This window comes from Podarcis filfolensis (genome assembly GCF_964270895.1).
Source record: "Podarcis filfolensis genome assembly, chromosome: 18".
Classification (NCBI taxonomy): Eukaryota; Metazoa; Chordata; class Lepidosauria; order Squamata; family Lacertidae; genus Podarcis; species Podarcis filfolensis.
The window spans coordinates 7,387,111-7,412,737 of NC_139622.1; the positions used below are offsets into that span (position 1 = coordinate 7,387,111).

At 48.6% G+C, this 25,627-nt stretch overlaps 1 protein-coding gene and 1 long non-coding RNA gene across 2 annotated transcripts in view; one reads left to right on the plus strand and one right to left on the minus strand.

Annotated features, from left to right (window-relative positions):
• Positions 1-25,627, minus strand: part of LOC310753656 — a 198,551-nt gene that overhangs the window by 151,325 nt on the left and 21,599 nt on the right. The gene's annotated exons all lie outside the window — the stretch shown is intronic.
• DUS3L (dihydrouridine synthase 3 like) lies at positions 1,993-24,043 on the plus strand. Its single transcript, XM_083594539.1, has 13 exons — positions 1,993-2,160; positions 6,264-6,582; positions 7,705-8,310; positions 9,348-9,389; positions 12,056-12,208; positions 13,981-14,097; positions 15,087-15,152; positions 16,119-16,229; positions 16,621-16,717; positions 18,371-18,446; positions 21,059-21,247; positions 22,642-22,770; positions 23,870-24,043. The coding sequence occupies exons 1-13, from the start codon at positions 2,126-2,128 to the stop codon at positions 23,940-23,942; spliced, it is 2,013 nt and encodes a 670-aa protein (XP_083450665.1). The 5' UTR covers positions 1,993-2,125; the 3' UTR covers positions 23,943-24,043.

The following is a 25,627-nucleotide window of genomic DNA, read 5'->3' on the forward strand; positions in this document are numbered from 1 at the left end:
TATCTGGAGCATGATTGGGTGGTTCCTGCCAACCAATCATACTGCTGCATTGTTCTAGGACCAATCAGACTGCTGCCGTTTGGATCCTATTCAACTCAGTACATAACAGAACAACATTCCCGGGGGGCTGTTTGCCCAGTGGTGGGTGGGACCAGGGGGGAAAGGTGGGGAGGAAGAGAGTCAAAAGTGCGAGGAGCAATGGATGTGGTTCTTGCCTTTGTGCAAAACCCTACATTCCAGTTGTTGCACAAGTCAGGTGCTTCGATATCCCACACATCCCTCGATCCATGGGTGTGGTGTTGTTGTTGTTGTTTGGTTGTTTAGTTGTGTCCGACTCTTCGTGACCCCATGGACCAGAGCATGCCAGGCACTCCTGTCTTCCACTGCCCCCTGCAGCTTGGTCAAACTCATGTTAGTAGCTTCAAGAACACTGTCCCACCATCTCATCCTCCGTCGTCCCCTTCTCCTTGTGCCCTCCATCTTTCCCAACATCAGGGTCTTTTCCAGGAAGTCTTCTCTTCTCCTGAGGTGGCCAAAGTCTTGGAGCCTCAGCTTGAGGATCTGTCCTTCCAGTGAGCACTCAGGGCTGATTTCCTTCAGAATGGAGAGGTTTGATCTTCTTGCAGTCCATGGGACTCTCAAGAGTCTCCTCCAGCACCAGAATTCAAAAGCATCCATTCCTTAAGAAATCAGCCTTCTTTATAGTCCAGCTCTCACTTCCATACATCACTACTGGGAAAACCATAGCGTTGACTATACGGGCCTTTGTCGGCTAGGTGATGTCTCTGCTTTTTAAGATGCTGTCCAGGATTTTTGTTCTTTTTTATTGTTGTTGTTGTTAATGCATAGGACCTCCCTATTTTCATCAGGGAAATGTTGGAGGGGATGGAATAGGACGTCCCTATTTTCATGGGAGAAATGTTGGAGGGCATGGAAGACGACGTCCCTTTTTTCATCAGGGAAATGTTGGAGGGTTATTTGCAGATGTATAGCTGAGTTCTTCAGGAACCCCTCGAACAAAATTGATTATTATTATTTTGTTTGTTTTTAAGAGTGCAATTTTATTCCAAATGCAGAAATCTGAATTTCCTTGAGGCAGGATTGGCGGGGAGCGAGGCCGTTTGCACAGATTGCAGCTGGTACTTTGGACGTGGGAGACATCCCACAGACTTATGTAAGGATCTGGTTAGTTAGACGATGAACCAGAAGGCTGCAAAAATTCCATCCATCTTTTTCCCCAAACTAAGCATAGGAACAGAAAAGGCATGTGCTACCCTCTTCAGGTAGTGACACCAATTTGCATGCAAGCAATTTTTTTAAGGACATAATTTTCATTTATATTCAACTCTTTCCTTTCTCCACAGAGCTTTGCACGAGTTTTAAGTCGAGCCTTTAGCTTATCCCATTGCCGCTTTGACATTTTGTACCTTTTAAAATTGCTGTTGCAACATTTTGTTAGTGGTAGTCTTATTGAGGTTTTTTAAATGAATGAATGAGTGAATGAATAAAATAAAATAAAATAAAATAAAATAAAATAAAATAAAATAAAATAAAATAAAATAAAATAAAAGTTTTATTGAATTTTGTTGTTTTTTTATCTTTTTCCATAAACCACTTCGAGGTTTGCTGCTTCCCAAACACAAAATCAATGCCATTTTTATTCTCTCTCCAGTCTATAATAATAATAATAATAATAATAATAATAATAATAATAATAATTTATTTATACCCCGCCCATCTGGCTGGACTTCCAATTAAGCCCCGCCCCCGAGGCCCCGCCCTCCCGCTTTCCCCCAATCCCAACCCGTCTTTCCCCCTAAGCCCCGCCTCTCCCTCCTTCCCAACCTTCTCTCCTGCGCAAAACAGCGGCAAGGAACTTAGACGGAACTTCCGGCAGGGGGCGCTAGAACCCTTTGCCCTCCTTCCTCCTGGCTCCGCGTCGCTCTAGGAACCTCGGCCTCCGCGCTCCGGGGAGAGGAAGCGGAAGCGGCCGGGAGCTTCCGGTTCGGGACCGGAAGCGCTGGAAGCCACGCTGTGGGTCGCGCTCCCGGTCTGAATTGCTCGGCAGGCGGAGGGTGGGGGCCTGGGGGGGGGCTGTGGGGGTGCGGCCCTCGCCCCCGCCCCAATGGAGGCTGCTGGGGTGGCCCCTATCAGAGCCCAGTGAGTATTAGGGTGCCCCCTCCGCACCCCAAACCTTCCCTAGACCCCCCTCCCTCCTTCCCTGCCCAGGTTCTGCACCCCAAGGAACATAAGAAGCCGCCCTAGGCTGAACCCATTGGTCGCTCTGTATCTCCTGCACTGACAGGCAACGTCTTCCTCGGGGTGGGGGGGGCGTGTGACCTTGGAATGTTAATAATAATTATAATTATAATTTATTTTCTATACCCTGCCCCTCTGGGCAGCTCCCATTAGAATACAGTGGTACCTCGGGTTAAGAACTTAATTCGTTCTGGAGGTGCTGTTTCTGGGTTAGTGGAGGCTGTAACCTGAAGCATCTGTAACCCGAGGTACCACTTACAGATAGGTAGCCGTGTTGGTCTGCCATAGTCAAAACAAAACAAAAAAATTTTTCCTTCCAGTAGCACCTTAAAGACCAACTGAGAATGAAAGGGCTAATATTTGTGCAGGTGTCAACAAATCTGGGCTCCCCTTGGTAACCTGCTGTTGTCAAAATGCTCCCCTTAAAGGGAATAAGAGTCTTCTGAAATGATATGAGCTCAAGGGCGAGCCCAAGTGTTCCAGTTACAGATAGGTAGCCGTGTTGGTCTGCCAGTCAAAACAAATTTTTTTTTCCCTTCCAGTAGCACCTTAAAGACCAACTAAGTTAGTTCTTGGTATGAGCTTTCGTGTGCATGCACACTTCTTCAGATACACTGAAACAGAAGTTGCCAGATCCTTCTATATAGTGAGAAGGTGGGGAGGGGTATTACTCAGAAGGGTGGTGGGAATGGGTGATTGGCAGATACCACTGTATTACCTGTATTACCGAGGTACCACTGTATTACCTTGGGCCCGCCCAGTCCTAGGCGGATGCCCTAATAATAATAATAATTTATTATTTATACCCCACCCATCTGTCTGGGTTTCCCCAGCCACTGTGGGCGGCTCCAAGCAGAATATTAAAAACACAATAAAACGTCAAACAATTAAAACTTCCCTAAACAGGACTGCCTTCAGATGTTTTCTAAAAGTCAGATAGTTGTGTATCTTCTTGACATAGGAGGGCATTCCACAGGGCGGGTGCCACTACCGAGAAGGCCCTCAGAGCTGGACTGAAGTGTCCGGGCTGGACGATGGGGTGCAGACACTCCTTCAGGGATACTGGGCCGAAGGCCACTTAGGGCTTTCAAGCTCAGCACCAATTGGGGGGTTTGAACCCGAGGCCTTCTGCATGCCACTCTGGGCGGTTCCCATTAGAATATTATTATTTATATTATATTATTATTTATACCCTGCCCATCTGGCTGGGTTTCCCCAGCCACTCTTGGTGCCTCCCAGCAGAATATTATACACACGGTAAATACATCAAACATTAAAAAGTTCCCTAAACAGGGCTGCCTTTAGATGTCTTCTAAAAGTCAGATAGTAGTTTATTTCCTTGACACCTGACGGGAGGGCGTTCTATAGGGCAGGAGCCACTACCAAAAAGGCCCTCTCTGCCTGGTTCCCTGTAACCTCACTTCTCGCAGCGAGGGAACCACCAGAAGGCCCTCGGAGCTGGACCTCAGTGTCCAGGCTGAATGATGGGGGTAGAGACGCTCCTTCAGGTATACTGGGCCAAGGCTGTTTAGGGCTTTCAGGGTCACCACTTCCTCTCCACTGACTGTAACCCCCCCCAAAAAAAACCCCAACCAACTTCATTTCCCCCTTCAACACCACCACCCCCAATTTCAGACTGCTGACCCTGCCTCCTGCTGCATCTGCTCCCCCTCTCAACCCCCAGTCCAGTAGGAAGACGTTAAAAGCAACAGCGCAGGGCAGCAGATCGGCGCTGGGGGATTTTTGATTGGTATATAACTGGTTGAAAGCCTCTAAAAGGTGGTGGTGGTTTGTTTTTTTTTAACAAAGTTTCTCATCGGATAAAAATAGTGATTGCCCGGTTTTAAAAAGCGGGAAGGTGAGGAGGGTTAAACTCTCAGTCACTTTGCGAAACAGACCATGCACATCCCCCAACAGAGCTCTTTGCCTAGAAAATGCTGCCTCACGCCCAGTTGGAGCACATTTCTGTCGGAGGGAGTGTGCCATGGTCTAATGCAAAGCAGGGAGGGTCTTCCCCAGTTTAGAACCTTTCCAAGGAAGATGAGCCTGGAGTTTCCCCACATGCAAAGCACATTCTCTGTTATAAAGCTGTAGTTTCTGATAATCTGCCTACCAAGTGGTGCAGCAATAAAACCGCTAGCACATTTGCAGAACTAAGCCAGGTCTGGTATAGTTTCAAATTGGATGGGACGGGGACTGCATTTTGGGAATTCTTGCATTGCAGGGGGCTGGACTAGATGATCCTCGGAGTCCCTTCCAACTCTTCATTTCTATAACAATGGTTGCAAAGCAAATTGTATCTTGGTAGCTTTGCAACATGTGCAGCAGGGCTTCCCTTATAGGAGAATCCCAATTCCTATGAATGCCTCTGTTTGAATGTTTCCTAAACCCATAACCTTCGTTCATGACACAAATCTCTGATGGGTCATTTTCTCTTTTAAAAAGACAAACACATATGCATGGAGCTTCTTGGAGCATGTGTGGGGTTTTCATTTTTATTTCAGAGCCCACAGGGTGGTGTAGTGACTAGAGTATTAAACTAGGACCTGGGAGGTTAAGGTAAAGGGCCCCCTGACCGTTAGGTCCAGTCGTGGCCGACTCTGGGGTTGCGGCGCTCATCTCGCTTTACTGGCCGAGGGAGCCGGCGTACAGCTTCCGGGTCATGTGGCCAGCAGGACTGAGCCGCTTCTGGCGAACCAGAGCAGCGCACAGAAACGCCGTTTACCTTCCCACCGGAGCGGTACCTATTTATCTACTTGCACTTTGACGTGCTTTCAAACTGCTAGGTCGGCAGGAGCAGGGACCGAGGAACAGGAGCTCACCCCGTCACCGGGATTCGAACCGTCAACCTTCTGATCGGCAAATCCTAGGCTCTGTGGTTTAACCCACAGCACCACCCGTGTCCCTAGGACCTGGGAGACCTGGGTTCAAATCCCCTCTCAGCCATGAAGCTCAGTGTGTGACCTTGGAGTCAGTCACAGTATCTCAGCCTTCGCAGGATTAGATAGATAGATAGATAGATAGATAGATAGATAGATAGATAGATAGTTTATTACGGCCATAGGCCCATATTCAATACATCATACAGCAAAACAGGTAAAACAGGTATAACAAGATAAAATTAATTAATTAAAATACATTTAAATCAATTACATCTCAAACCGTAAGTTTCTAAATTCCATTAAAATAGGAACAATATAACGCTTAAAATATCAAATTATCAGTATAAATCAATATTATTTAGGCAAAATCAATAGAGTAATCCATTTTTCCTCTTATAAGCTAATACTGTAATCAGAAATCTGGCAACAGAAAGGGACCTACTCGGATCAGAATCTTGCAATAAGTGTATTAACTGTGTTTCCAAGGAGTCACCTGAAATTTCCAATAATAAAGGGGACAAAAATCTGATCCGAGAAACTGAATGTAGTGAACAGCCTTCACAGGATTGTGGGAAGGAGAAAATGGGGAGTAGGCAAAGGAACATGTATGCAATCCTGAGACACTGGAGATAAGATGGAAATAATATATAAACTATAAAAAAGTTCTTGGGAGTTGGGGTGCAGATTCTTCTGATGAGAAATATTTTTGTCACCGTGTGGTAAAACAGAACCCTTACACAGTGGTACCTTGGTTCTTGAACTTAATCCGTTCCAGGAGTCCGTTCGACTCCCGAAACCGTTCGAAAACCAAGGCATGGCTTCCGATTGGCTGCAGGAGCTTCCTGCACTCGAATCGGAAGCCGCGTCGGACGTTTGGCTTCCGAAAAACGTTCACAAACCGGAACACTTAGTTCCAAGTTTGCAGCATTCAGGAGCCAATTTTTTCAACAACTAAGCCGTTCTGGAACCAAGGTACCACTGTATTTAAGTTCTGAGTTAAAAACCAGCAAATCACAAAAATGTAGCCCTCTAGTGACTTAACCCCCCTCGCTGTCTCTATGAAGCATCACTCGTAGGTGATGTGGTGTGGACACGGAGCTTCACAACTCTTCTCCCTTATAGGTACCTCTCTACAAAAGAAAAGTTCCACACGTACCTTGATCGGGAAGGGGAGGCGACGAATGAGAAAGATGGCGATGTGCTAGCTGCAGAGGACAGTGCAGAGAGTAATACCGGTGGACACCTGAATGAGCCTCCTGCCAAACTGCAGAAGCTGGGGAAAGATGAAAGCAACGCAGAAGAAAAGAGTCCGCCGGAAGAGGAAAACAGAACTGCGAAGGATCCTCAGGGCCAAAAAAGGGCCCGGGGACAGAATAAGGGCCGCCCTTGCATGAAGCCGACTGACTACGAGAAGAACCGCCTCTGCCCATCAGTCGTCCAGGTAAACTATGCGTGAGGATGATTAGGACTTGATGAAGAGATTGACAAAATTTGAGAGCTCCTAGCCCTGTTAATGGCATGGGGATGCGGGTGGCGCTGTGGTCTAAACCTTGCCGTTCGGAAGGTCGGCGGTTCGAATCCCCGCGACGGGGCAAGCTCCCGTTGCTCGGTCCCAGCTCCTGCCAACCTAGCAGTTCGGAAGCTCGCCAGTGCAAGTAGATAAATAGGTACCACTCCGGCAGGAAGGTAAACTACGTTTCCGTGCGCTCTGGTTTCCGTCACGGAAAGCCAGAGATCAGGCATAGATAAGAAAGTAAGAGTGATGAAGAAAAATTGAAAAGGTGAAAAAAAAATTCTTACTGGGAATACATGTATATAACAACATCGATGATGGTTTGTATTTCATAAAAATTGTATGTTCTTGATAAGATTTTTGTTTTAACTCTCTATTCTTTCTTTTCTTTATCTTTTTCCTTTCCTTTTCTATTTCTTTGGTGTAGATCTTTTCATTATAACAGAACATTGTATTTTCATTATGTGTAATTTTTAATGTGTAAATAAGGATACATATATATTTTTTAAGGTGTTTGCCACAGGTCACTTGTTGGACGTGAGGGGATTAAGGTGGGACTAAAGAGGAGTTTAGGGACACAGGTGGCGCTGTGGGTTAAACCACAGAGCCTAGGACTTTCCGATCAGAAGGTTGGCGGTTTGAATCCCCGCGACGGGGTGAGCTTCTGTTGCTTGGTCCCTCCTCCTGCCAACCTAGCAGTTCGAAAGCACCCCAAAAAGTACAAGTAGATAAATAGGTACCGTTCTGGCGGGAAGGTAAATGTTGTTTCCGTGCGCTGCTCTGGTTCGCCAGAAGCGGCTCAGTCCTGCTGGCCACATGACCCGGAAGCTGTACGCCGGCTCCCTCGGCCAGTAAAGCGAGATGAGCGCTGCAACCCCAGAGTCGGTCACAACTGGACCTAATGGTCAGGGGTCCCTTTACCTTTACTAAAGAGGAGGTTGCTGAATTGTAGAGTGTAAGACGACCAGGGCATGACCTGCAACTTCATACTGTCTATATTTAAAAACCTATGCTACCCTCCTTTAAAGCAGCCTCTTTCTCTTGTTGAAGGAACGGGCCGAAAAGTGCTTCTTCGGCTCACGCTGCCGTTTCCTACACAGCGTCAAAGAATACATGGCCACCAAGCCGCCAGACCTGGGAGACAGCTGCATACTCTTCAAGATGTTCGGCAGGTGCATGTATGGAGTCACCTGCCGGTTTGCTGCAGCCCACCTAGGCGAGGACTATGAGAACATCATCAATGAAGGCCTTCTGAAGCAGCGGGAGGGGAAGCCGCCAGCCGTGAAGAACAGCCTGGGCAAAGACCTCCAGCAGCAGCTGCGCAAAAAGAAGTTCCCTTTCGACAAGTCCAACCAGTACCTCTGCCACTTAGCTAAGCCCAACCACGCGAAGGGGGCTGGGAGCCAAGCGGCGGTCCCACACCCCGCCGTGGGGAGAGAGGCCGCGGACTCTTCCGCCTCCCCAGGAAGCGTGGATCTCAGAGCTGCAGGAGAAGAGGCGGCAAAGTTTGCTCCTTCGTCGCCAAAAGAAGGTCCTACGCTGGAGGAACCGGAGAGTCCAAGTCAGCCGCCGGCCGCAATGGAATCCGCACTCAAAACGTCTGGGGTTGTGACAGATGAAGATCTTGTGAAACTCCGGCCGTGCGAGAAGAGAAAGGTAAGGGCTGTTTGTGTTACCATATACAGTCATAACTCAGGTTACAGACGCTTCAGGTTGGACACACCGAAACCCAGAAGTACCGGAACGGGTTACCTCCAGGTTTCGGCTGTCGTGCATGCGCAGAAGCACTAAATCGTGCTTTGCGCGGAAGTGCCAAATCGCAACCCACGCGTGCACAGATGCGACGCTGTGGGTTGCGAATGTGCCTCCCGCATGGATCACGTTCATAACCCAAGCGTCCACTGTATATTTTTTTTAGTTATTCAGAGCGATGCAGAGGTTTCACCCTCAAACCTCAGGCATGAATTAGACTCCACACACAGGACTTGAAGATGAATCTTTACAGTGGTACCTCGGGTTACATACGCTTCAGGTTACATATGCTTCAGGTTACATACTCCGCTAACCCAGAAATAGTGCTTCAAGTTAAGAACTTTGCTTCAGGACGAGGACAGAAATTGTGCTCCGGCGGCGCGGTGGCAGCAGGAGGCCCCATTAGCTAAAGTGGTGCTTCAGGTTAAGAACAGTTTCAGGTTAAGAACGGACCTCCAGAATGAATTAAGTACTTAACCTGAGGTACCACTGTACTTGTCAGGATGGCAACAATTGAGCAGTTTGCATTATTCATATAAAGTCCATTGTAATGCATTTCTCGCCCTTGCGCCCAAGAGAGGGTTTAGTCCTTTTGCTTTCAAAACTCATTCATGTTGTTGTTTAGTCGTTTGGTCGTGTCCGACTCTTTGTGACCCCCTGGACCAGAGCACGCCAGGCACTCCTGTCTTCCACTGCCTTCCACAGTTTGGTCAAACTCATGCTGGTAGCTTCGAGAACACTGTCCCACCATCTCGTCCTCTGTCGTCCCCTTCTCCTTGTGCCCTCCATCTTTCCCAACATCAGGGTCTTTTCCAGGGAGTCTTCTCTTCTCATGAGGTGGCCAAAGTATCATTCATAGCAGTGAATGAATTATTAGCCCACAGCTAATAACCTCACCCTTCCCGACCCATGACTTGTATATTCATGATTTTGTCTTACAGCTTGATCTCCGCGAGAAGCTTTATTTAGCTCCTTTAACAACGGTAGGTAAATTGTTTGTTTGTTTGTTTGTTTGTTTGTTTTTTTATAGACCTTCCTTCATCACAAAATCTCAGGGTGGTTCACAACCTGAAAAAACAAGGTAAAAGCACACACAAATAGTTAAAACAAAAACAACGAAATAATAGCCTCCGCTCCCACAAAAACATTTAAAAGGCTGTGGGATGTTAATCAGCCAAAGGCCTGGCTGAAGAGGAACGTTTTCACTTGGTGCCTAAAGATATGTAACAAAGGCGCTGGGGTGAGCCTCTCCGGGGAAAGCATTCCACAAGCAGGGAGCCACTGAAGAAAAGGCCCCGTTCTCGTGTTGCCCCACTCTGGGCCTCGTGTGGAGGAGGCACATGAAGAAAGGCCTCTGATGGTGATTGCAGGGTCCCGGTCAGTTCCTATGGGCAGGGATGATAACTTGAAGTATTACAGTCCTGAGCCATTCAAGGCTTTATAGGTCAAAACCAGCACGTTGAATTAGGCCCAGAAACTGACCGGCAGTCAGTGCAGTCAGGCCAGGATCTCTGCAATAGACATAAACCATCTTGTCCCAGTGAGCAACTTGGCTGCCAAATTCTGCACCGGCTGAAGTTTCCGAACCGTCTTCGGAGGCAGCGCTATGTACAACGTGTTGCATTCATCTAACCTGGAGGCTGCCAGAGCATAGATGACAGTAGTTAGGCCATCCCTGTCCGGATAGGGGCGTAGCTGGGCCACTAGTCAAAGCTGATGGAAGGCACTGAGGCCACCTGCGCCTCAAGTGACAGCAAGGGATCCAGGAGTTCCCCCATGCTATGAACCTGTTCCTGCAGAGGAAGTGTAACCCCATCAAATGCAGGTAACCTCCCATCCTTCTGGCCTAGGGAACTGCCCGCTAACAGTGCCTCAGGCTGTGTCCTGTGCTTCAGTGCATATAGCTGACAACATATTCCCAACTGGTTTTCCAACTTCCCTTTCCTTACCCGAGAATAGCTGCCCCCGTTACTCATACGTAGCTGTAAAGGGAATTGGGGGTTGCTCGTGCGTAAGGGGGCTGCTGCTCTAGGCAGCGTTGTCTGGCTAAACCTTTCCCTGGCTGGACAACCCTTTCTCTGTGGCTGTGTCAGTCACTGGCAGAATCCGTCAGTGGGTGTTTCCTGAACTTCTTCCAACATAAAAGCTCCTTGACGCCAAGTCTCCGCCTAGCCTCCCTGCGCGGAAGTCTTCTGCGCAGAGTGGGCGTGGCCAGCGGAGGTCCTGGGCTCTCCCCGCTGGTCTCTGCGGAAGAGTCTTGGAGCCATCTCTCCGAAGTCCTTCCCTGCTCCCCTTTCTTCCTGGTGTCACGCCGATTTCCTTCCCCAAAGGAAGTGTTCTCTCTCTCCCTGCTGGTCCCTTCTCCTGCATCGTTGGGGAGCCTTACCTCCACTCTTGGCTCCGATGGCAGTTCCCTGACAGTAGCTGAATCTTTGTCACCGTTGCAAATTCTTACATCAAAACCTGCATGCCCCCTGGCTGCTGTGACAATTGGGGAGGGGGGAGAGTTCTGCTTCAAGCGTACAAAAACAAGATACAGTGGTACCTTGGGTTCTCGAACAGCCTAGTTCACGAACAACTTAGAACCTGAACGTCACAAACCCGGAAGAGAGCGTTCCGGTTCTCGAATGTTTTTTTGAAGTCGAACATGTCCTGATTTTCTGTTTTTAGTGTTGTGCTTCAGTTTTTAGAGAATTGGCGCTGATGGGGCCGGTGAGGAAAAGCGTCCCTGCAGCGCTCTGAAGCCCAGCCACTTTGATGTGTGTGTAAGAGAGAGAGATCTCTCTCTCTTGAAAGATCACACTGATTGGGGCGGTGGGGAGAAGCGTTTTAATAATAATAATAAATTTTATTTATATCCCGCCCTCCCCAGCCGAAGCCGGGCTCAGGGCGGCTAACAACAATAAAAGAGTGCAACATTCTAAAAACATTTCATTGTAAAAATTAATCGAAATCAAATTGATGGCAACCATTAAGCTAAAGTTCTGTGACGATTGCCAAAGGAGGGAGTCAGGCTGCGCCCTGGCCAAAGGCCTGGTGGAACAGCTCCATCTTGCAGGCCCTGCGGAAAGATGTCAAGTCCCGCAGGGCCCTAGTCTGTTGTGACAGAGCGTTCCACCAGATCGGAGCCACAGCCGAAAAAGCCCTGGCTCTACTTGAGGCCAGCCTAACCTCTCTGTGGCCTGGGACCTTCAGGATGTTTTTATTTGAAGATCGCTAGTTCCTCTGTGGGACATACCAGGAGAGGCGGTTTTAGGGGTAGTTTTTCAACAGCCTGGAACGGAATAATCCGTTTTACATTACTTCCTATGGGAAAACGCGCCTTGGTTTTGGAACGCTTTGATTTTGGAAAGGACTTCCGGAACGGATTAGGTTCGAGAACCAAGGTAGCACTGTATCGGAACATTTGGCTGCGGTCTGGTTAGGAACAGGTGAAAAGCTGGAATTGTGAATTGGTTGAAATGGATGAAAAGAGCCCTGGCACTTAGCTACAGCGCCAGCCGCTATTCCCATTCAGCCCTCAAACGCCTCACGTTGTGAGATCGGGCCGTGTCTTTGTTTAAACGTGGTGTCTTGCTTGTGCTGTCTCGAGACCTGCCCCGAGGCAACCGTAACACTCCATTCTCCTGATTTCTTCTGGGGATTTCAGTGCGGCAACCTTCCTTTCCGAAGAATATGCAAGCGGTTTGGGGCGGACATCACCTGCGGCGAGATGGCCGTTTGCACGAACCTGCTCCAGGGGCAGTCGTCCGAGTGGGCATTGCTGAAGAGACACAACACAGAGGATCTCTTTGGCGTTCAGGTAGATTGAAGGCAAACTCACAATACGGCCACACTGGGGGGTGGGGGAGAGAGAACAGGAGCAAGCCGCTTCTGCGGCTAATGGAGATGGCCTTGCTGGACTTCTCCTGGCTGCCGTCTTCTACCTGGCTGCCATGATGCTCAGAAAGTGGTCCCAGTTCCCCATGGCTGGTGGCAGAGGCCGGACTTCCTTTCACCTCTGCCTTCCCACAGCCCCTGGATGTTGGAGAAGAGAGTTCTTCCTGGTGGGAGGAGAGGGAGAGAGAAAGCTCTCTGCAGCTCCTGAAGGAGCGTCTCCACCCCCATCGTTCTGTCCGGACACCGAGGTCCAGCTCAGAGGACCTTCTGGCAGTTCCCTCACTGCAAGAAGCAAAGTTGCAGGGAACCCGGCAGAGGGCCTTCTCAGTGGTGGCACCCGCCCTGTGGAACACCCTCCCATCAGATGTCAAAGAAATAAACAACTATCAGACTTTTAGAAGACATCTGAAGGCAGCTTTTAATATCTGATGAATTACTGTATTTTAGTATTCTGCTGGAAGCTGCCCAGGGTGGCTGGGGAAACCCAGCCAGATGGGCGGGGTATAAATAATTTATTATTATTATTATTATTATTATTATTATTATTATTATTATTATTATTATTCCTCTGGCTGATAGATGCTCCCGCATGGGAAGCTAATAGGTCTCGATAACCCTCCCCTCCAGGAATGCCCTTTTAAGGCCATCTTTAACCAAAAGCTATTGCCAGCTTCATCGGTAGGTAGCAGAAGTAAAGGTGGAAGATGATATACTTTTGTTGGGTGTTGTTTTGTTTTTAATACTGTCTCCTTGTTCTGGGTATTATAAACCCTCGTTTGGAGTTGCCTTGTTCTCCCAAACGATGGTTGACACTGGCCATAGTTGGTTGCGTTTAGCCATAGCAGGCTGGGGCCGAGGCAGGAGCTCCCAAACTCCTTGAAGCACTGGAGGGAGGAGTGGTGGAGATCAGCCATGATGTTCATGCGTTTTGCACTAAACCATAGTCTTAAGGGAGGAAAGCAATGACCAACCTAGTCAGCATCTTAAAAAGTAGAGACATCACCTTGCCAACAAAGGTCCGTATAGTTAAAGCTATGGGTTTCCCAGTAGTGATGTATGGAAGTGAGAGCTGGACCATAAAGAAGGCTGATCATCGAAGAATTGATGCTTTTGAATTATGGTGCTGGAGGAGACTCTTGAGAGTCCCATGGACTGCAAGAAGATCAAACCTATCCATTCTTAAGGAAATCAGCCCTGAGTGCTCACTGGAAGGACAGATCGGGAAGCTGAGGCTCCAATACTTTGGCCACCTCATGAGAAGAGAAGACTCCCTGGAAAAGACCCTGATGTTGGGAAAGATGGAGGGCACAAGGAGAAGGGGACGACAGAGGACGAGATGGTTGGATAGTGTCTTCGAAGCTACAAACATGAGTCTGACTAAACTGCGGGAGGCAGTGGAAGACAGAAGTGCCTGGCGTGCTCTGGTCCATGGGGTCACGAAGAGTCGGACACGACTAAGCGACTAAACAACAACAACAACAATAGTCTTAAGTCTGCCATGCCTGTCTTTTCACTGTATTCTATTGATACGCTTTCTTTTGATTTATGTAATTCATGCTGAGTGGGATGCAAACCTCAAAAAGGCGGGTTGGGAAATTCTTGCAGATAAATAGTTTGGCACACGTGCAATGCCTATAAGCTGCTCTCGTGAGTTGGGGCAGCCCTTTGACCCTCTTTCACCCTACGCCTCTGCAGCTGGAAGGAGCGTTCCCAGACACCATGACCAAATGCGCAGAGCTTCTCAACCGGACCATCGAAGTGGATTTTGTGGACATCAATGTGGGCTGCCCAATCGACCTCATCTATAACAAGGTAGCCCATTGAGCCCTTTCAAGCACTAAAAAGGTAAAGGACCCCTGACAGTTCAGTCCAGTCGCTAACGACTCTGGGGTTGCGGCGCTCATCTTGCTTTATTGGCCAAGGGAGCTGACGTTTGTCCTCAGACAGTCTTTCTGGGTCATGTGGCCAGCATGACTAAGCCGCTTCTGGCAAAACCAGAGCGGCACACGGAGACGCCGTTTACCGTCCCGCCGGAGCGGTACCTATTTATCTACTTGCACTTTGACGTGCTTTCGAACTGCTAGGTTGGCAGGAGCTGGGACTGAGCGACGGGAGCTCACCCCGTCATTGCGGGGATTCGAACCGCCAACCTTCTGATCGGCAAGTCCTAGGCTCTGTGGTTTAGACCACAGCACCACCCGTGTCCCTAAGGGAAAATTAGGGGGAGGGACTAATCCGAGGGGACTCAGGGGAAGTCATTTCAAGCGTGGCACCCTCAGAAACAAATCAGAAGGGAAAAGCTTGGAGTCACGTGTTTGGGAATCAACCTACATGTTTCTAGTTTTCTTCTCCTTGACGTGCTAAGCTTCCAGGTCATGCTGGCCACTTGACCTGGAAAAACTGTCTGCGGACAAACGCCGGCTCCCTCGGCCTGTAAAGCGAGATGAGCGCCGCAACCCCAGAGTCGTTTGCGACTGGACTTAACTGTCAGGAGTCCTTCATCTTTACCTTTAAGTCTCCTTTCACAATTCAACATAGCCTGTTACTTAGCTTGGAAGCGATGGGGAGCTTAAAGGAACTAATCCAAGTCTTACAAAATTGCAGCCCACCTTTTTTTCAAGCAAAAGTTCTGCCAAGTTGACACCTCTCCCTCCTTCAAGCTGATGGACCTGTGGCAAAACCTTTGGGAAGCCCAGACCATCAAGGACCGAAATCAGTTCAGAGATTATGACCTTCACCCTCCCCCCCCCCCCAGTGATCTTTCAAAATGTGCTTCACTCTCCTCTCCTTTCTCTTCCCAGGGGGGAGGATGTGGCTTAATGAGCCGGCCCAACAAATTTGAGCAGATTGTCCGAGGCATGAACTACGTAAGTTGGGGTCGGGTGTGGTTTTTTTCTTGGCTGGCTCCTAGCTGTCCTGGATTTCATTCGTGCTTCTGTTCCCCCGCGTTGCTCCTTCTTGCAACCACGGTCGTCCTCTTCGTATCAGCTTTGCACAGCGTCACATAATCTGCAAGCTTTGACCCGTTTATTGGCTCCTGCTTTGTGGCAAATGTGTCCAGGACCCAGGGCAGACCAGCAAGATGGGTGGGGTATCATAATCATAATCATCACAAGATTATGATTACAAGGCTCTTGTGGTGGAGCATGGGGTTCTTCGATACGATAATCGATACGATACGATAATCTTTATTGTCATTGTCCCATACAGAACAACAAAATTGGGGGGGGGGATCTACATAAGACATTCAGAAGCCAACAAGCCTGCTATTCCAGCTATCCCAGCCTGGTTAGCCCCCTAAAAACTCTGATACCCCATAATACAATATACTCCCAAAGAGACTACCTTACACTGCGTTTAAAACCAAAATCGCATTTAAACAGAAACTGTTTCTCAGGCGGCTAGTCCTAGTCTTTATAACCTTTACCTTCTTCCAGAAGGCAGAAGCTGAAAGAGATCATTTCCGGGGTGCGCACTATCCTGCGCTATCTCTGAAGCTTTCTTATGGCACCTGGAAGCATAGATTTGATCCAAGGCGGGAAGAGTGCACCCAATTATTCTCTCCGCAGTCTTTACAACCCTGGACAGCATTGTTTTTTCCCTGACCGTGCAGCTCCCAAACCACTCTCAGATGTTTGAGTTTCCCACCAGGTACAGAAGTCGCTGGTCTCAAAAAGGGATTACTCTACTCTGTGGCCCCCTCTGTGCATTCTCGGAGCAGCCGTTGGTGAAAGCTTTCGGCGAAGGAATCTCCAGAGGCCAGCTTTGTCGCGCTCAGGTTCGGCTCCCGAGGCACACTTCGCTTGGCTCATCATTCCTCTTTTCCTCGGCAGGTGCTAGATGTTCCCTTGACTGTGAAGATCCGGACCGGGGTGCAAGAGAAAACCAACCTAGCTCACAAACTAATTCCCAGCATCCGGGAGTGGGGTGCCTCTATGGTCACGGTACAGTATCCTTCCTTAAGCCACATTCAGATGAGCAGTAACTTCATTTAAAAAACACCAAAACGCACACACCCTACTAGATCAGACTAAAGTTACACCATCTAGCCCAGGGGCTGTCAACCTGGTCCCTACTGCCCATTTGTGGGCATTTCAGGATTCTAGGTGGGTGGTAGGGAGTTCTACAGCACAAACTGAATCCTTCCATTGAGCACTGGTAAGGAAATTTTATCATCAAGAAAGATGCATTAGTGGGCGGTAGGTATAAAAAGGTTGACTACCCCTGATCTAAGGGGCATGGGTGGCACTGTGGGGGTTGGTAGACCACATCTCTGTTCTTACCTAAACATTTCAAAAAGCGGTGTGTCAGCTGTCCCTTTTCTGACCCCGTTAGCTTCACGGCCGGTCGAGGGAGCAGCGGTACACAAAGGCGGCAAACTGGGACTACATTGCAGAGTGTGCAAAAATTGCCAGTCCGATGCCTCTTTTCGGTAGGTAGTTCTGTTCTTTCCGCGTGCTGGTTTTGCTTCCTTTGTGTTGAATCCGGCACTGCAACATATTTTGGGCTTGGAGGTAATGCTTTGCTGCAGTTTTGAGGCTTGGATTGTTTGGGCTGGGTTTGCCTCCCTCTCCATCCTCCTCCTGCTTCTGCGATCTTTGGAAAACCTACCTTTCCTCTTGCCATATTTCCCATATTTGCGCTACCACCCTGCCCCACCTTCCCACCGCGCAAAAACTCAAGGATGCTCAATGAAGTAAGTTCAGGACAGGCAAAAGACCCCTAACTTGTGAGATGAATTAAGATGGCGATAAATGTCTAGGGGGGAGGAAGAGAGGTCTGCCAGCTACAACCACTAAAACAGAACCTCTGTATTCAGATGCACTCTACCGCAGTTCCAGTTGCTTGATGATTGGGGGAGGGGCAACAGCAGAGAAGGGTTGCTGTCTTCAGTCGCTTCCTGGAGACACCTGGCTGGCTACTGGTCAGAAACAAGATGCTGGTCCATATGGACCTTCCTTAGTCCGGCCCATCAGGACTCTTCTTTGTAGATCAGTGGTCAGCAGCCGAACTGGCCTGTGGCTGCCACAAAGAACGTCACGGGGGTCAAGGGGCAATTCGTTTCTCTCCTCCTTTCTGAAATCTCTAGATTGGACTCTTGGAGGTGAGTGAAGACTACAGGAGACGTGTGGCTCGTTGTTGCCCGGTCATTCTGAACAGTTTCCCTCTTTCCTTGAAGACATCAATAAATGCTTTGGATTTGAGAAGCTCTTTTTAGTGCCATCAGGAAGGGCCAGGCCTGGTGGTAGTCTGGGTCAGATCAGGACCGGAAGCTGCCTGCTGGTTCTCCCTTCACCCGTCTTGTTTCTTAGATAGTAAACTTCCTGGGCAGCGCTCTGCATGCTGCCGCCGCAAAATAAGCAGGGAGGAGGAGGTATCTTGGATGTTAGCGGTTTTTTGTGCAACCTCAACCTCATTTACAGACAGGGCTGTTTCAAATCCGTTTACAGTCGTACCTTGGTTTTCAAACGCCTTGGGAGTCAAATGTTTTGGCTCCCAAAGATTGAAAACCGGAAATGATTGTTCCGGTTTTTAAAAGTTCTTTGGAACTCAAATGTCCAACGCGACTTCCTGCAACCAACTAGAAGCTGCGCCTTGGTTCCCGAATGTTTTGGAAGTCGAACGGACTTCCAGAATGGATTCAGTTCAACTTCCAAAGTAACACTGTACTTGCAAAAGACATCGCTGTGGCCAGAGGCAGTTGATAGAGCCATAAATAAGTGCTTGGAACTATTAAGAGAAACAGTTAATAATAATAATAATAATAATAATAATAATAATAATAATAATAATAATAATATACCCCGCCCATCTGGCTGGGTTTCCTCAGCTGCTCTGGGCGGCTCCCAACAGAATATTAAAAATCCGATGAAACATCAAACATTAAAAGCTTCCCTAAACAGGGCTGCCTTCAGATGTCTTCTAAAAGTCAGATACTTGTTTATTTCCTTGACATCAGATGAGAGGGTGTTCCACAGGGCAGGCGCCGCCACCAAGAAGGCCCTCTGCCTGGCAAACTGCATCTGAAGCATTGGGGATTGCTTTGGTGACCCCTGAATTATGGTTTTTTTTCCTTTTGGCGCAGGGAACGGAGATATCTTGTCTTTCGAAGATGCTAATCAAGCCATGCAGAGTGGAGTTTCGGGAATTATGATTGCTCGGCAAGTGTCTTCCCTTCGTTTTGGGTGGTCTGGAGGAGAAAGTACCCTTCGTTACCCTCATGGGTTTTTTTTCCAAGCAGAAGGTCCACGTTCAGTCTCCGGCTTCTCCAGCTATGGCTGGGGAAAACTCTAAAACCTAAAACCCTGGAAAGCCAGTCAATGGCTGTGTTCAGACACAATTCTAAGCCTTGGATCAGCCTTGAGCAATTTAGTCTGTGTGTGATCTCTCTGCTTGTGCACGCAGCTCAAGTTCTCCTGCTTTGAGGGAAACAAGTTGCAGAGCAGTTGGCTTACATTTGTGTAGCTTGCTTTACTCCAAGCTGCAGCACGCATTAGCTTGCAGCTCATGTAAGGGCCTTTGTGGCTTGGAGGTTGTGTTAAAGCTCAGCCAGTGAAGACACTACAGTCGTACCTTGGTTTTCGAACAGCTTAGTTCCCAGATGTTTTGGCTCCTGAGTGCCACGAACCCAGAAGTGACGGTTCCGGTTTGCAAACTACCGTATTTTTGCTCTATAAGACTCACTTTTTCCTTCCTAAAAAGTAAGGGGAAATGTGTGTGCATCTTACGGAGCAAATGCAGGCTGCGTAGCTATCCCAGAAGCCAGAACAGCATGAGGGATTGCTGCTTTCACTGCGCAGCGATCCCTCTTGCTGTTCTGGCTTCTGAGAGTCAGAATATTTTTTTTCTTGTTTTCCTCCTCCAAAAACTAGGTGCGTCTTGTGGAAGTTGAACGTCCGGGGCTTCCTTGGCTTCTGATTGGCTGCAGGAGCTTCCTGCAGCCAATCGGAAGCCGGGCTTGGGTTTCTGAACGTTTTGGAAGTTGAACGGACTTCCAGAACAGATTCCGTTCGACTTCCAAGGTACGACTGTAGTAACTTAGATGGTCTGGCACAGAGTTCACTGGGCGGTTCAGGTCACTCAGTTCCAAGGCTAGAAACATACCAGTGTATGAAGGCAGGTTCACAACTTCATTCCCCAGCCCCCAAGGACGAAGGTTATGATTGCCGTTACAAAATTATTTCCAGCTGTAATAGCAGAAGCAGGCGTGGCTGTCACAGCAGAAAGAGGCGGCAAGGATCCTCATTTTGAAATAATACATGGAGCTAAACAGAAAGAAAAGAGAATAATCCTGGGCCTGGCTGAACGTAATACTATACAGTAATGGTCGGGGGGTGAGGAGGGGGAGAGACTTGCTTAAGATCCATGCGGTCGATCATACGGTAGCCTAAGACCACATTATAGCCACATCTTCCTAAAGGACATGGGTCAGGTATCTGCCATAGCTGCTGTTACTACCCCTGCACACAGTTCCTGCTTCTGACTCCGTCTTTTGCTATGGATCAGTGGTCATGCATCTGTTTGCAAGGAGAAGGCTCCAGTTCGGTCCCCGGCATATGGGAAAAGGCTCTGAGGGGATCACCGACTGGCAAATTGTCCTCTATAATAATAATAATAATTTATTATTTGTACCCCGCCCATCTAGCTGGGTTTCTCCAGCCACTCTGGGCGGCTTCCACAGAAACCAAAAATACACTAAAATATCACACATTAAAAACTTCCCTGAACAGGGCTGCCTTAAGATGTCTTCTGAATGTCAGGTAGTCGTTCATCACTTGACATCTGATGGGAGGGCGTTCCACACGGCGGGTGCCACTACCAAGAAGGCTCTCTGCCTGGTTCCCTGTAGCTTTGCTTCTCGCAATGAGGGAACCACCAGAAGGCCCTCGGCGCTGGACCTCAGCGTCCAGGCAGAACGATGGGGGTGGAGACGCTCCTTCAGGTATACTGGACTGAGGCCGTTTAGGGCTTTAAAGGTCAACACCAGCACTTTGAATTGTGCTCGGAAACGTACTGGGAGCCAATGTAGGTCTTTCAAGGTGTTATGTGGTCTCGGCGGCTGCCCCCAGTCACCAGTCTAGCTGCCGCATTCTGGAATAGTTGTAGTTTCTGGGTCACCTTCAAAGGTAGCCCCACGTAGAGCGTGTTGCAGTAGTCCAAGCGGGAGATAACCAGAGCATGCACCACTCTGGCCAGACAGTCCACAGGCTTGGAGGGTCTCATCCTGCGTACCAGATGGAGCTGGTAGACAGCCGCCCTGAACACAGAATTAACCTGCGCCTCCATGGACAGCTGTGAGTCCAAAATGACTCCCAGGCTGCGCACCTGGTCCTTCAGGGGCACAGTTACCCCATTCAGGACCAGGGAGTCCGCCACACCAGCCCGCCCCCTGTCCCCCAAAAACAGTACTTCTGTCTTGTCAGGATTCAACCTCAATCCATTAGCCGCCATCCATCCTCCGACGGCCTCTCCCGTTCCCTTAGATTTTGCTGGTGGTGGGGCTGTTTGAACATGGTATCGCCTGGGGGTATCGAATCATAATGATGTGTTACTTTAGAATCCCAATAGTTGCCCTAGTGTGTTCTTGCTATGCAATCTAGATGGCAAAAATATTCAATGACGTGCGTGTGTTTCTCCTCGCGCACTTACGTTCTGCCAGGGCGGCAGGCATACCGCTCGCGGACTTGGCTCTAGAACCTGAGCATTTCCCCGTGTGTGTACGCGTAGATTCTGTTCATGGTTTTCTCACGGCGGCCATTCTTCCGGGTCACAGGGGGGCGCTGATCAAGCCCTGGATCTTCACTGAAATCAAAGAGCAGCGGCACTGGGACATCTCGTCGGGAGAGAGGCTCGACATCCTCAAGGACTTCACCAACTACGGCTTGGAGCATTGGGGATCAGACACGCAGGGAGTGGAGAAAACCAGGAAGTTTCTGCTGGAGTGGCTCTCCTTTCTCTGCAGGTAGAAGCTCCTCCTCAGCCCATGCTACGTCATTGCATTTTGCCTTTCCATCCAGGTATTAATAACAGCTGGCCTTGGGTTCCTGTAAGGAGCTTATGTCAGTTCAGGAGTGAAACTCCTTTTTGTAAGGTAGGCAAGACTGGATCCTGCAACAAACATCTTAATGCACCACTAAGTTTCTGCTGTGTGTGACACGCTGCAGGGACATCCTACTCATCAGCTGCTTCTCAGGCCTTGGAGATTTTGAGAAACAAGTCATGAATTTTAAAAGCATAGTTTGACACCAGGGAAACCTAGAAGCTTGCTGCTAACGACGACCAGATACAGTGGATGTTTTTTAAAGCACTATATATATGCCTGCTTATATAGGGATGCGGGTGGCGCTGTGGGTTAAACCACAGAGCCTAGGACTTGCCGATCAGAAGGTCGGCGGTTCGAATCCCCATGACAGGGTGACCTCCCATTGCTCGGTCCCTTCTCCTGCCAACCTAGCAGTTCGAAAGCACATCAAAGTGCAAGTACATAAATAGGTACCACTCCAGCGGGAAGGTAAACAGCGTTTCTGTGCGCTGCTCTGGTTCACCAGAAGTGGCTTAGTTCTGCTGGCCACATGACCCAGAAGCTGTATGCCGGCTCCCTCGGCCAAAAAAGCGAGATGAGCACCGCAACCCCAGAGTCGGTCACGACTGGACCTAATGGTCAGGGGTCCCTTTACCTTTACTATATGCCTGCTAAGTGTGAGTTCATAATATCACTGCAATTAAAATTGGGGCAGCATCAAGAGAGATAGCTGCCACTTCTTCCTTTATTCCTCAGTGGTGTTTTCTCCTCCTACTTACTCAAAAAGGCAGGGTTTCGCAACAGCCTTGTTTTGACTCTGCCCTGTATCTCCCATGCTTATAGCTGCAGCTAGATTTTGAATAAGCCTAGCTTCTGGGGTGAGTGAGAGGAGCAACCAAGATGAGGCTGTTCTCCTACTGTCATGGAAAATGAGTCTTCCTTTCTTCCTTCTTTGGCACTTTGGCAGGCTGGAATGCGGGTGGCGCTGTGGTCTAAACCACTGAGCCCCTTGGGCTTGCCGATCAGAAGGTCGGCAGTTCGAATCCGCACAACGGGGTGAGCTCCTGTTGCTCTGTCCCAGCTCCTGCCAACCTAGCAGTTCGAAAGCACGCCAGTGCAAGTAGATAAATAGGTACCGCTGCGGCGGAAAGGTAAATGGCATTTCTGTGCACCAGAAGTGGTTGAGTCCTGCTGGCCACGACCCGGAAAGCTGTCTGTGGACAAACGCTGGCTCCTCCAGCCTGAAAGCGAGATGAGCGCCACAACCCCATAATCGCCTTTGACTGGACTTCACCATCTAGGGGTCCTTTACCTTTACTTTTTTACTTTGGCAGGTATATTCCAGCCGGCTTACTGGAGCGCCTGCCTCAGAGGATTAATGAAAGACCCCCTTACTACATGGGCCGGGACTATTTGGAGACCTTAATGGCAAGCCAGAACGTGGGCGACTGGGTTAAGATCAGGTAAAAAGGGTTTGAACTTTTGCCAAACAGTTGACAGTTTTCTGTGCATGTTAAGCACACAACTGCATGTGTGCAGTGAGGAGGAAGAGAGGGGGAGAGATTATTTCAGCTGCTACGAAGGCTGATGTAGAACCAGGCCAGAAATGTGGATTTTGGCCCTAGAAGGTTAAATTAGTTAAAGCTACAACTGGACCCTGTTGCATCTGATGCAACACAGGCCATGGGGCTTCCTATCTCCCAAATCCATAAGACGGTCAGTGGGAAGGGAACAACTTTTCTGTCCCAAACCAGGACAAAACTCTTCTAGCCCAGCTGTGTGGGAAGAGAAGCTCAGATCACTCGGCTGCGAATCTCGCTCAGATGACCTTGGGCTAGTCCTGATCTCCCCTCCTAACTTGCCTCACGAGCTCGTTGTGAGGCGCAAATCTCACTCTGAGCTCTTCCGAGGAACAAGGAGAAGTACGAAAAGGGCAATGCAAATTCTCTCCCAACATCCCAGCTGAATTGCCTTCCTCTCTGTCATTCTTTCCATAGTTCCTTATAGAAATTGGGGGAATGGCGGGCAGCGGTCTAAAAAGTGCACCTCTGAGATTTCTGTCGCGGCATTTTTGCGCCCTATGGGGTTTTCATCTCATAATAAGAGTTCAGTAGCCTGTCGCTACTGTGGGTTAAACCACAGAGCCTAGGACTTGCCGATCAGAAGGTCGGCGGTTCGAATCCCCGCGACGGGGTGAGCTCCCATTGCTCGGTCCCTGCTCCTGCCAATCTAGCAGTTCGAAAGCTTGTCAAAGTGCAAGTAGATAAATAGGTACCGCTCTGGCGGGAAGGTAAACGGCGTTTCCGTGCGCTGCTGTGGTTCGCCAGAAGCAGCTTAGTCACGCTGGCCGCATGACCCGGAAGCTGTACGCCGGCTCCCTCAGCCAATAAAGCGAGATGAGCGCTGCAACCCCAGAGTTGGTCACGACTGGACCTAATGGTCAGGGGTCCCTTTACCTTTACCTTTTTAGCCTGTCGTGCACAAAGTATCATCGCAGGTGTGTGTGCTGTTGGAAGAATCTAGAGACGTGTCTGCAGTTTTCTCAATTTCTCCTCCTTGCAGTGAGATGCTTCTGGGTCCTGTTCCTGCCAGCTTCACTTTCCTTCCAAAACACAAGGCAAATTCTTACAAGTAGGAGGACCGTCGTCGTTGGGGCAAGATAGGGGGAAGCGCTGTCTCCAATGCACATCTTGCATATCTCTTGGTTTTGAATAATAATAAAAAAGTTCTATTTTTGATTTGGCTGCTGTGTGTAGTCCGCCTCAAGGATGATTTTCCCCGACAACCTCTCCTGGACATTTCAAGACGGCACCGATCCAGTTGCTTTTAATTGCCAATACATGTATTTCATTGTCTGATCCAGAGTGAAGGGGAGCTGTTAGCTGTTAAATAACACATATGGAGTCCAGAGGGAAAGTCTTAACAATGGTTTCAACTGGGGAAAGAGACAAAGAGGTTTTGCCCTGCCTTATGCATTGCAGGAAGACGTTCAGCGAAACATACAGGAGGAAACTCCCACAGAATCACACAGCCAATTAGAGCAGGTTCAGCCTCAGTATCATGCCACTCTCAACACCCCCCACTCACTTAGGTGGAGAATGATTAACCCCTTAAGTTATAAAACTCTTGGGGGCCAGTTGCTGCCTCTGTCTGCTGAACCTACCTCACAGGGTGGTTGTTGTGGATAAAATGGGGAGGATAAATAGGCCCACCCATCTTAAGCTCCTCAGAGGAAAAGGTGGGTAACAGAAATAATATTATTGCAGCATAGTATTATTTAGACCTTCCAAGTGTCCTTATTTTCCAGGGACAGTCCTGGATTTACAGAAGCCATCCTGGTTTCTGATTTAATCCTAGGATGTCTTGCTTTTTCTTGGGACGCCTCTATTTTCATGACAGAAATGTTGGAGGGGATGGAGTTATCTGACCCCCGAGCCAAGGAGATAAGTCACTATAAACAGTGGTGCCCAAACTTTTTCCAAAGAGAACCAGATTTGATGAAGTGAACATGCGTGGGGGCCGACCAAAGTTGTTGAACTTTATTTACGATTTTATCCCATAGTTCTTGAGTCTTTTTAGGATTGAAGTTGTTGAGCTTTTTATAGGATTTGACCCCAAGAAATAAACTGCCACAGGGGCCGAATAAAACCAGATTAGGCCCCCAAAACGAACTTTGGACATGCTTGCTATAAAACCTTTGGAAGACACCTGAAGGCAGCCCTGGTAGGCAAGTTTTAAAATGTTTAATGTTTCATTATCGCTTTTAAAGTCAAACCTCGGCTCCCGAACGCCTCCGTTACCTTATGTTTCAGCTCCCAGACACCGAAAACCCGGAAGTGTTCCAGTTTGCAAACGTTTTTTGGAAGCCGAACGTCCGACGCGGCTTCCGATTGAGCGCGGGAAGCTCCTGCAGCCAATCAGAAGCCGTGCTTCGGTTGCCAAACATTTTGGAAGCCGAAAGGGCTTCCGGAATGGATTAAGTTAGACAACTGAGGTTTGATTGTATATATGTTGGAAGCTGCCCAGAGTGGCTGGGGCAACCCAATCCAATGGGCAAGGCATAAATAATAAAATTGAAATGTCGGCTGGTATGTATCATTGCAGGCAGATGCTTTCTCTGTACGCTTGCTTTAAAAAAAACCCTCACTCCTGCTTAGACAACTCTAGAAAGTTGAGGTGGTTTTAATCTGTTTTATAGCGTTTTGACTTTTCTTATTAAAGTATGGCTGCAGTTACTGTTGTTATTATTATTTGGTCTTTTCATATTCCGCTTTGAAGGTTTGTTTTCAATACTCAATCAATATATATATATATATATAT